This window comes from Sus scrofa, chromosome 10 (genome assembly GCF_054392235.1).
Source record: "Sus scrofa isolate SSC_HxYL_T2T_F1_AM1 chromosome 10, Sscrofa_HxYL_maternal_Yorkshire_Landrace_v2.0, whole genome shotgun sequence".
Lineage (NCBI taxonomy): Eukaryota > Metazoa > Chordata > Mammalia > Artiodactyla > Suidae > Sus > Sus scrofa.
In genome coordinates this window covers 91,274,982-91,287,494 of record NC_139392.1, presented here as the reverse complement: position 1 = coordinate 91,287,494, position 12,513 = coordinate 91,274,982, and the positions used below count along the sequence as shown (strand labels likewise).

Here is a 12,513-nt window from a genome sequence, read left to right as displayed (position 1 = left end):
TCTCATTGCAACATGCGGTGACACTGTGACACTTGTTAGCAGTGTTTGGAGGGGAAGGAGTCTGGTCGGTCCTTTAGGGAAGTGGATTTAAAGTCTGGAATCCCACCTAACTTTTAAAGAGATTCCTGTCCACATTCCTGGCATAAAAGTCTTCGTATTCTGGCCTTTCAGCAACTTCCTTATTTAACGTGGAAAGATACCGTATTGCCATCCTGCTCAGGGCCTGTCACCCCAACAAAGCAGGCCACGACCGTCTCTAAAACAGCACATACGGCCCATCCGTGGATGAATGGGTCAGCAAAATGCGGTCTCTCCACAGAGCTAAGTATTAACTCAGCCCTAAAGAGGAAGGAAATTCGGACACACACTTCAACATGGATAAGCTCTGAGGATGTTACGCAAAGTGAAATCGGCCAGACACACAAAGACAACTGCTGTAGGATTTCACTTATATGACATATCTAGAGAGTCCAGTTTATAGACAGAAAGCGGAATGATGGTTGTCAGGGTTTGTCGGGAAGCAACAGTTGTTTAATGGGGACGGATTTCGGTTGTACAAGATGGAAAGTTCTGGAGACTTGGCTGTGCAACAGTGTGGATATACTCAACGCTAGTGCACTGCCCTCTTAAAAATGGTTACGATTGGGAGTTCCCGTCGTGGTGCAGTGGTTAACGAATCCGACTAGGAACCATGAGGTTGTGGGTTCGGTCCCTGCCCTTGCTCAGTGGGTTAATGATCCGGCGTTGCCGTGAGCTGTGCTGTAGGTTGCAGACGCGGCTCGGATCCTGCGTTGCTGTGGCTCTGGTGTAGGCAGGCGGCTACAGCTCCGATTCGACCCCTAGCCTGGGAACCTCCATATGCCGAGGGAGCGGCCCAAGAAACGCAAAAAGACAAAAAGACCAAAAAAAAAAAAAAAAAAAAAAAGGTTATGATGGTGTATTTTATGGTATATATATTATATCACTGTGAAAGCCAGTACTGGGGAGTTCCTCTGTGGCTCATGGACTCGCATCCATGAGGATGTGAGTTCGATCCCTGGCCTCACTCATTGGGTTAAGAATCCAGCAGTACCACGAGCTGCGGTGTTGGTTGCAGATGCGATTCAGATCTGGCGTGGCTGTGGCTGCGGCCGGCAGCTGCCGCTCTGATTCGACCCCTAGCCTGGAACTTCCATATGCTACAGGAGTGGCCCCCAAACAAAACAAAACAGTACTTGGTAGGAGCATAAGAGCAATTTGTGAAATGGAGAAGAAAAGTCTTTGTTTTTCATGAATGCTGCTCCCAGGTAGGCTTGGGGCAAAGCTGCTTTATTATCCAAACCCAAGTGAGGATGGGAAAACAGGTTTGAAAGCACCAAATTTAAAAAGCAAGAAGGGACCCTCTTGGCATAGACACCCTTTCCATCCTTCGACTTAAGGCTTAATTCAGTGCATCTAGTGAATGTGTGCACATGCACACAGGCCGTCTTAGGATTGGCTTTTTCTCTTCTTCTTAAACGGGCCTTTGGAATGAATGGCAGGATTGTAGCACTGATGGCTTTAGCAAAGAAAAATGACACTGCAGTTCTAGCCATTTTCATATTTGCTAGGGGAGTGCTGGTGAGCTTTCCGATGCGGCAGAATAATGCTCACAGCAGCCATGTCTGACCCCCCCCCCCCCCCCCCGGTATGTGTCTGGGCAATGAGAGAGGCTTGGAAGCGAGGCTCAGGGAACTGTCTACAGGTCTCTAACACAAGACTTGCTAAGCAAACACACCACCACCAACTGTGATGACCACGCAGATGGTTGCAGGTTCTACAACACTGTGTGGTTTCAGGCAGACTCCTTGAACCCTCTTAACCTCATTTGGGAAAAGTGGTGATGCTGTGGGGTCAGCTTATTACTGGGTGACTGTGACATTCCCGTGAAAAGTAGGAGAGACAAAATGCTCTGCCTCATGGAAATGACTCTGTATTCTATGTTAAGTGGGTGCCAGTTCATCAGGACAGATATTTGTGAAAATAAGAGTTAAGTTGCAAGCAGAATTTTGCCATCTGCTGCTGATTTCCAGTATAAAGGTGCTACCTATTGGCCTTAACTCAATATTTGGATACTAAAGTTTAGAAAAAAATGCACTTAGCCCTAAGGACTAGTGTAAAAATAGACCCAGAGAGAATGATAAAATAAAGATGCCCACACAGCACAGTCTTAGTTTAACTAAATTTGCCTTCACTGGGATCCAGCTCACACACAATTCCCAGGATGTGCCACAAGGGGGAGCCCAAGGCAACCAGGAGCTGCTCTGAGTTTGCATTTTGGTAATAAATAACTTCATTTGGCTGGAAAATGAACAGAAATTTGGAGGATAGGAGACAGCTGTGATGGAAATTAAGTCTTCCAAGGCAGGTGATTTTAATAAATATTTTTGGGCTTAAGTTAGGAGGAAGAAGCAAAATGCTGATTCCCATTCAATTACACATTTTGTACAGACAGAATGTTTGCAAATGCCTGCTGGTGTGTACTGGTTGTTTCCTGGATTTTGTGTGTGTTGTATGTAAGAACCCCTGAGGTAGGTCCTGCTACCCCTGTTTAACAAAGGATGGTGATTGGACCTTAGAGAGGGGACCTGTCTTTAAGGTCTCCTGGTTAGTGAGTTGAAAGCTATCTTCTGGACTCTGGGCTTCTGGTATTTCACTACATGATGTTCCTTTCCTGTTAAAATGTTGTCCCCAGGATTTAGACCTCCACTTAACTTGGCTACACTCAAACTAGTCTATATTTTTAAAGAAACTGGTGGAGAAGCACTGGCTGGAGCGGCCCTTTATCTCAACCCCTGATGCCACCTTATGGCCATGCTGTCTTTTGTCCTGTCCTCTCCCCATCTTTATTCAAGTAATTCCAATAATAATGATGTCACCATGTCATGTCAGCATCCTTCTTTCTTTCTTCGAGCAAGAGAGGGCTGCACCTCCACCCGTCTTGTGGAGCTAGTGAGTGGCGGGCTGTACAAGGCTTCATTGCATTATACACACAGTGGAGGAATGTCATTAAAAAACCAAGAGTCCACCTGTACCTTCAGGGTTCTGATCTGTAAGTGACTCCTGCTTTTTCCAGGGAGCTGCTTCTACATGTTGCAGTTCCACCTGGACTTACTAAGTGGCTAGTACATATTAAAAGCGTGTCTCCCTGTTTCTCTATTCTTTGTTAAAATGGGCATGGACCTCCAGTTATCCTTTAGACCCTCAATCCTTTAACTATGACTTAGGGAACTGCAGAGCTTTTGAGAAGGTCTCTGGAGACGTGGACTGTGAGACTATCCCCAAGTTTCAGGGAGAACGGTTGGCTTTTTGTGCATCCTTCCTGATACTGTGTGCAATGCATTTTTAAATTTTACCTTTTTTTCTTTTTAAAAATTGATGTATAATTATTTACAGTGTTTTGTTTCTGTTTCAAGTCTACAGCAAAGTGGTTCAGTGATACATAGATTTTCAGGTTCTCTTCCTTTATGGCTTATTATAAGGTATTGAATGTGGTTCTGTGTGCTATACAGTAGCTCCTTCTTGTTTATCTACTTTGTATACAGTAGTGTGTAGCTGTTAATTCCAAGGTCCTAATTTATATCCCCACCCCCACTATCCCCTTTGGTAACCGTAAGTTTGTTTTCTATGCATGCATTTATTTTTGTGTTTTAGATTCTCTGCTCACATCTTTGGGGAAAGGGGTAATGGGTGAGTGAGATAAAGGAAAAACTTCACAAAGGAGATAGTGTGTGAATGGAGCTTTGAAAAATGGGCATGATTTTGATGGAAAAGGGAGAGGCTAGAGAGACTTATTGTATAAAAGAGGTGAAGAGGTGGGAAAACCCAGCACATATTCAAAGATGGACCACGGACACGGTGTGGTCATTCATGGAACAGATGATGGGTGCTCTGAGCTGTGAGGGAGGAGACTAGACATTAAGGTGGATAAATCATAGTCCCTAACTGTGAAAGGTTTAGTTTATTGGCAAATTGAATTATGGTTGCACAGAGGAAACAACTGATTACTCCAAGAAGACAGAGGCATCTTTAGGGAGATGACTTTAGAGGTGGGGAGAACTACAGACATGGCTAAGAAATATGAGAGATGCAGGAAGATGGGAGTCTTGGGACCTATTATTAAGGACCTCTGCCTGGGATTTTGGTTTGTACCCAGCTGATAATGGGGACTTGTTGAAGGTTTTAAAGTCATGGTGTAGCAGGTTTTCGCATTAGAAAGGTAAACCTGGTGGAGCAGTGGCCTTCAGATCAGTGGATGCACCCCAGGGACCAACCAAATGGTGCAATGAGTAGTAGGAAGGCAACATGAAATCTTGTATTCACGGGAGTTTAAAAAAAATCTAAGAGTGACACTGGTGCCTTCATTCAGAAATGTGAGCAGTGACTAGGCTTCCTGAGGGAGGCATGGGAAGCCTCATCTCAGAAGACATTGGTGGCGGGTCCCCTAGACCATTTGTTTTCAGCACATTGTAAGGTGTGTCACTATTAGGATTATTTATTATCCCAAGGTGCGTCATTTATGTTGCATACGAAACTAAGGGGATCAGTGGGCTCTGTTTTAACCAAACTCGTTTTCACAAAATGTAAAGTCCTTAAAAAGTTATCTGCTGAGAGGCGTGGCTCAAAGACCATGCTAAATAATGCAAAGTGGAAAATGGCAGTGCGGAGCTCTCTTACTCCTAGTACAAGCTCTTGGTCACATCATAATCAGGCTAAAAATAAGGACGATCTCATCAGTTATGAAGGGATGTTGGCTAAATCAGATTTATCAAACATTGTTTGGAATGCTGGGCTTGGGACATTCCCATTGTGGCTCAGCGGAGACGAGCAGACTAGTATCCTGAGGATGCAGGTTCAAGCCCTGGCCTCACTCCGTAGGTTAAGGATCTGGTGTTGCCCTTTAGGTCACAGATGTGGCTCAGAGCCTGCGTTGCTGTGGCGTAGGCCTCAGCTGCAGTTCCAATTAGACCCCTAGGAACTTCCATATGCTGCAGGTGTGGCCCTGAAAAAAAAAATGCTGGGCTTATATTCACTCTTGTCAACCATGAATCTCTCCTCATGTACATATTGTAGTGTCTTATCTTACAGTGTAAATTTCTGAGCTAACTTTTTCAGCGATGAGCCAAGAAAAACCAGTTCTTCGCGTCCCAGAATCACAAAGTGTTGAACTAAGATTTTTAAGCTAATCTCATTATTTTAATGAAGCACAAAGGTTCGTACTACTAATAGAATAAAACTTATTTAAAGCTACTGCCTATTTCATCTTCAGTTCAGTTTGATTGTATGCATGCTTTATAACACAGTCGTAGTTGGTGATCAGTGTCTAAGATTCATATATAATAAATATACATATGCTGGTGCTCTTTTAACTGATGAGGAAGCATGATGGGAAAGCTTGAAAATATGTAAAGAGGGTGCTGGGCAGCTGGGTAGTGATGGAGAGGAAAGCCAGAGATAAAGGCAACACGAAGACCAGACATGTTGAGGGCTTGGGGTAGGGCAGCAGCAGTAAGAGGACATTGATTTATTTCTCCAAGGGATTTATTTTGAGGATCAAGAAAGAATCAAGGGAGATTTTTATTTCAGTCACAAGATTGGGGAGGAGAGAGTATGTACGTGAAGTCATGAGGTCTACATTTAGAAGGTCTTGGTGTTAGAACTTGAGAGGGATAAGGAAGGAGGAGCAAGCTTGGAGAGTTCCTAGTTGCCTGGACAGGACACTGGATGGAGGGACGTGGACGTAATTCATCGAGAAAGAGATAAGGAGGGTGTGTGTGTTGGGGAGGGCGGCAATTTCAACAGAGCAAGTGGGTTTGAGATCTGTTATGTTTGAATGGCCCTTGACAACTGGGGATCTCAGGCAAGAAAATGGACGTAATGGGTTTGGAGCCAGAAGTGTGGGCTGGCTGAACTGATTTAGGAGCTGAAATCATTATAAGTACAGCTGCTCAGGGAGCATGTACATGAAGAAAAGAGGACAGAGAGTGGCAGTGCGGGAAGACGAGCATGCCTGAAGATGAGAGGACGAGACAGAAGCTGCAAAGAGCACTAAGTCTCTGAAGCTACTTTCTGGAAGATGCTGAAGCAGACAGTCAGAAAGGAAGGATTGCTGGGGAAAGCAGAGGGCATAAGGCACTTATAAACAGGACAGTGAAAAGGCACAATTTCTTGCTGAGGCCAACCCTGCATTTAAATAAGGTGCAATCAAAATGAAGTACAGACCCACAGCCCAGAGCCTCCTATTTCTCAGCCTGAGGATGCTACAATTACTTGGGCAATGACTGGGATTTGCCACTCAATTTTGTTTTGCCCGGGAGACCCGAGGTCCAACACTCCCTAGTAAACAACCATCACCATTCACACATTTATCAGTAGTTCATTCTTTCTTTGAAAAGGTACCTATTAGTACCTTAAGGTGCCAAGCCTCGTGCTCCATCCTCAGACATAACAAATCACATTGATGGACACATGCAGTAAGGTGGGACAGAACTAGAAACGCCTTGCGTTGCAGACCACTGAACTGCTGAACTCTGCAGAAGGCAGACTTGGTGTCACCATAAGGCAAGGAATGCCTGTGAGGCAAAGCCAGATGAGCGTATCTGCTGATGCAGAGTTCTAAGGTACAGGGTCTCCTTCAAAGGGGAGATAAGGGAGCTATGCATTAACCATGCTATTCTATAAGCAGCTGCACCATGTCCTCGGGGTATTCACCAGTAACTTCCTTGCTAGTGGTTTCCTTTGTTATTCACTAGGCGATAGCGTTGTCATTGCCTATGTCTGGTTTTGCTCACTAACCTACACCTTCCTTAATAAAAGTCTTGTGGGCTAAAGCCTAGGCACCTTTGTTCTGCGGAAGAGTGCCTCCTGGTCCCCCACTTGCTAACTGTAAGAGAGTCTTGTGCGTTTTGTTACACCGCACTGTCCCTCTTCCAGGATCTCCCATTGCCCTGCCACGCTGGACGCGGCAACCTTGTGCCAATATCAGTTTCCTGGTTTTGATACTGGACCATAGTTCTGTAAGATGGGATCCCTGGGGGGGAAGGTTAGGGTAGGTGTAGGTGATATTTCTATACTATTTTTGGCAGATTTTTTAAAATCTATACTTACTTCAAAACAAGCTGTTAACAAGTGAATAAGAAAGAGCCCCTGACTTTAGTGATCATCCAGTGATGCAGAGAGAGTCAAAGACCAAAAGCCCACTGTGTGTTTATGCTGTGGGAAGGAGCATGTGTAAGGGGGCGTCCCCCTTCCCCCAGGGGTAGGCAGGGGGAAGCTGGGGCGGGGGGGAGTCCAGAATCAGGGGTCCTCAGGTACAGCTGGATGGATGGATGCCTTCTGGGCAAATGCTGATTCTCCTGGGACTCAGAATATGAGAGCAAAGGCCTTGTTTGTTTTTTGGTTCTTTTTTTTTTTGGCTACACCCATGGCGTGTAGAAGTTCCTGGGCCAGGGATCCAACCAGAGCCACAGCAGTGACAATGCCCCTTGTTGAATCCCTAGCCACGAGGCTACCAGGAACTCCCAATGGCTTTTTTTTTTTTTTAACTTTCACAGGCTTTCTCATCTGACACCATCACAGGTGACAGGATTGTCTTCATTTGACAGAAGACAGAATGTGGCAGTGAGACCCCAGCCACGTCTCCATGATCACACGCAGCTTGGAAACCACAGCTTAGGTTTTCTGGTCTCAAAGGAAACCACTGGACTCAGGTGGATGCCCCAAGCCTGTTGGGTATTCGCCTGGTTCTTCGCCAGCTGTCTCTTCCAGTTGGTCTGAACAGAGTGAATATATTTTAAGGCTGGGGTGGGGGAGCCGTGATGGGAAGAACATGCTGGATCCCTCATACCTTGGTGAGATGATGACCTCAGCATCAGTAACCCCCTCCCCAGCACCTGTGTGCAGCTGCGTTTGTCAGATACTCAGAAAAACATACACATCCCAAGGCAAATTCAGGGGAGGAAGCTGCTGTGGTGCTGGCCGGAGTGAGCCGAGTTGGGAAGGGGCTTACCTCCGGGGCTATGTAGTCCGGGGTCCCACAGAAAGTGTTCGTCCTGGCGTCTCCCAACATGTTCTCCTTACACATCCCGAAGTCTGCGATTTTGATGTGTCCGTCTTTGTCTAACAGGATGTTATCTAGCTTCAGGTCCCTGGAAAACAAAGCAAAACCTCACATTCATAATACAGTTTTGTTGGAGTTCCTGTTGTGGCTCAGCAGGTTAGGAACCTGACATAGTGTCCATGAGGATGCAGGTTCCATCCCTGGCCTCGCTCAGTGGGTTAAGATCTGGTGTTGCCATGAGCTGTGATGTAGGTCACAGACGTGGCTTGGATTCCGTGTTGCTGTGGCTGGGGTGTAGCCCGGCAGCTGCAGCTCCAATTGGACCCCTAGCCTGGGAACCTCCATATGCTGTGGGTGCAGCTGTAAAAAGAAAAAAATATACAGTTTTGTTAAAATGGAATTGCCACATGAGGAGGGGCTGCAGGTCCCATCACAGCCCAAAAGGCAGCTAGAAGGTGCTTTGCTGGTCGTCTCTTCTTTCAACCCCAACCCTCCACCTACAGTGTGGCCCACGGGCTCACTGCTGCTCCGCCTTGGCCATCTCTGCCCGGGGCTTCACCTGCAGCTCCTCCGGGCCCAGGTCGGCTTTCTCTGGTCTGGGCTCTGACCGAATTCCGTGTCTTCTATGCCCAGCTTGGGACCTGGCCCATCTCCAAAGCTCCAGCCACATTTCTTGTGTGACTGGCTGGGCAGGTGCTGTGATGGGGACGTGTCAAGGTGTTATCACTGCCAAGGAGCATCCCTCGATAGTAAGAAATGAAGCCTGGGTGGACAGGAGCAGCTGGTGATGGATGAGACGCTGTCGGGCTGGTGGTTGGTGAGGTGTTTTCTGTGGGGTGGTAGTTAATACCACACAGACACCTACCCTCTCACATTCAAGGCAGGGGTGTAGATAAAACTGCCTCTTCAAGGGAATGGCTGGTTGCTGCGGATTCCCCTGACTTATCAAGGAGGTAATACGGTCATGCAGCTACCTATAGATAATATAACTAATACAGCTCTCAGAGATAATACAGCTTCCTATAGATAACACAGCTCATACAGCCATCTATAGATAATACAGCTTATACAGCCACCTATAGATAATAGGGCTAATATAGCCATCTTATAGATATAACTAATTCAGCCATCTGTAAATAATATAAATAATACAGGCCTCTACAGATAATATAGCTAATACAGCCACCTATAGATAATAGGCCTAATATATTCATCTTATAACTAAAACAGCCATCTGTAGATAATATAACTAATACAGCCATGTATAGATAATACAGCTAAAATAGCCACCTATAGATAATAGGGCCAATATAGCCATCTTCTAGATATAACTAATACAGCCACCTATAAATAATATGGCTAATAGATAGTACAGCCACCTATAGATAGTATGACTAATAGCTAATAAAGCCATCTATAGATAATATAGTTAATACAGCTATCTACAGATAATACAGCTAATAGATAATACAGTCATCTATAGATAATATGACTAATAGCTCATACAGCTATCTATAGATAGTACAGCTACTCTGGCTATCTACAGATAATATGGCTAATACAGCTATCTATGGATGATATAGCTAATACAGCCATCTGTAGATAATACAGCTAACACAGCTCTCCATAGATCATATGGCTAACACAGCCATCTATAGACAATATGGCTAATTCAGCTCTAACTAACATGGGCAAGACACAGATCTGAGGCTCTTTATCCAGTACCTTTCCTGGGGGGGAACGTCGCAGGAAGAAAGGCCTAAAAATAGACTCGCTTTATGCCAATTTCTGAGGATTTATGTTTCTTCGAGGATAAACTGTCCTGCATCTAATTCTGAGATCACTTAGGGGAAGCTGTTCCTGACAGAGAGTAATTCCAGAGCCAGAATCCATCTGATACCAGAACCACCCCAGGCCAGCGAATTCCTCTGTCCTTAGAAAACCAGGACCTGGTCAAGCAGCCCAGCTCACTTTTACGGAAATATAACGGGTGATGAGATTCAAAAAAGATAAATGAGCCGAGCTATGCCTGCCTGAGATTTTACCGGGTGGCCCAAGGTCCTTGCTTTAACCTTACGGGAGCCCTTGGATATTTGATTGAGAAAGTGACACCAAGCTTCCTCTTGGCTCCCCTTGATTCGGCTGAGGCACATGGTTCATCATAGGGCATGGCTTCCACACCTGACATTCTGGCCCCTACCCTCCAAATAGCTCGGATTGGTCAATTTGCTTCTTGGAACATGGTGCTCAGAATGGACCCGGGGTCTTCCAGACACATAACCTCACAGGTACAGATTGCAGTGGCACCTTTAAGTTCCTGGCCTGATCCTCCTGCTTCTCAGCACTGCGGCCCAAGCTGTGCATTAGTCATTTCCGAAGCGCCATCACTGTCACGGTTCATGTGGAATTACTGTAAACTAAAACCTCTGGGCATCCTTTTTCTCCTCCCTACCCAAACTACTATGACACCCACTTCTGTCATCCTATACCTGAAATTGATTTTTTAAAGATAAGGCAGGTACCACACCTGTCATTGGTTTCTTGAAACTTTGATCGATTTTCATCGGTGGCATTTTAGGTATTCCAGTCGGTCACAGAACATCCAGCCTTTTCTGCTTTATCTGCCCATGAACGTGAGTTTCATGACAACAACTCCAAGTCTGGGAAATGAGGTTGGTGATGGCTGTGCCTGCCTTCCTTGATGAACCTAAAATGGCCTGGGACAGAGGAATAGCTACTCTTTTTGCCTTTCTTGGTACCTCCTTTAAGAAAAATTGCTCAGAATTTCCTGCTCAAAGAGTCTGCTCCCAAAGGGCTGGCAGGTGGCTCTGTCCCCACACCCCACCCTCCCTAGGTGACGGGGCCCGAGGTGGAGGCCTGACTCTTGGTCAGCTCTTCTCCTTGAGGGGGACTTGTTGGGGTTGCAATATGGCGGCACTGAGCTGTCCGGGTTGGGTGCCTGATGCTCAGGGCTGTGTGGGGGCCTCCTCACCAGCCCTCGGAGAAACAGAAATCCATTTGTAAAAACACAACTGAAGGGACTGGTCTAAGAGCAGAGACAGGCCACGCCAACCCAAGGGGAGACTGAGCTGAGCAGAGAGGAGCCACTTTGGTTCTGACGGGTCTGCATTTTCGGCTCCATGTTCTCGGGGAGGTTGAGCTGCTGCTGAGGCAAGCGTTTGAGCGCTCTATGTTGCTTGCGGTCCATTTCCAAATTCCGAAGTCCCATCACTAATCTTCCTATCTAGCCTTCTGGTTAAACTCTAAGCTTCCTGTGGGTGGAAATGCATACTGCTTGCTCCTTGCTGGGTTGTGATGCTCTGACAAGAGTGTAGCCTGGGTTGACCGTTCCGCAACTATTTGTTGAATGAATTCATCTCCATCCAGGGACCACTTCACCACCAGTGATTATGGGCTGCCAGTAAGTCCTGAGTAACTGTTCCCTTTGCGTTCTCACCTTCGGTGACAATAAATGAGCCAGAGAAAGTGAGCACGGGACGCAGGTGTGTTTTGGCGGAGTGATGCTGTTCGCGGGTGTCCCCAGAGCTGAGGTCTTGCTTCCGGGCCAGCGTGGTAACCTCCGTCACCTGCTTCTGTCCGAGCAGGTGCATGGACACCGCCAGGACACACCTTCCTTCAGACCTGACTCAAGTGCTGTCACACTTTCATTATTAGGACTAGAGACTTCCAGTATGTCTAAGTCTTCTCCTTAAGTCTTCTGCCTTCCTGTTTCTTCATTTTAATTACATCCACTCTCACTGTGACTTAGGGACTATATTCCAGTGTGTCCAATGAGGGGTCATACTTTCACGCAAAAATGGCAGGTTCATTTCCTAATCCACCCTCTCTGCAATCTTGGTATCATTTTGAGTTTCTGCTGTATGAAACACACTTGTGTCATATCCACTTATGTTCCTAGAAATGTGGCTGAAAGGTGGCTTTGGGGTCATCACCAGGGAGCCGTATATCCAGCCACGGTATTACATACAGCTCAGAAAGATAATGAACATATCTAACATCGGCAATTCTTTCACATGCATTTTGCATTTGATTCCAAGACAGGCCTGGAATAAAGAACAAAATGAGAGCACAGCCTTCTTGCTTCTGAGACTGGAACTTCTACCTTGGCTGTTGTTAAGCTGCCGTCCATGTTATTGCTCTGGCAGGAAGCCTGGCTGTGGAACTTTCTGCCACAAAAACCCACTGGTCATTTCATGTCACTGCAGGGTGATGGTTACACCAGCCCGACCAGGAAATTCATCTGTCTTGGTCCTTTTATTTTTTTTGTCTTTTCTAGGGTTGCTCCCGCGGCATATGGAGGTTCCCAGGCTAGGGGTCGAATCAGAGCTGTAGCTGCCAGCCTACACCAGAGCCACAGCAACGCGGGGTCTGAGCTGCGTCTGCGACCGACACCACAGCTCATGGCAATGCCGGAT

At 46.3% G+C, this 12,513-nt stretch overlaps 1 protein-coding gene across 7 annotated transcripts in view; it reads right to left on the bottom strand.

Moving 5' to 3' along the window:
* The window catches only part of PRKCQ (protein kinase C theta), a 154,105-nt gene that overhangs the window by 15,685 nt on the left and 125,907 nt on the right, over window positions 1-12,513 (bottom strand). For all 7 annotated transcript variants that reach the window (XR_014818128.1, XM_021065023.2, XM_021065021.2 and 4 more), the window contains one exon: window positions 8,027-8,165. Coding sequence is in view for 6 of the 7 variants with exons in the window: in XM_021065023.2 (XP_020920682.1) it covers window positions 8,027-8,165 (139 nt within the window). In the remaining variant the exon portion in view is untranslated. The remainder of the gene's footprint in view (window positions 1-8,026; window positions 8,166-12,513) is intronic.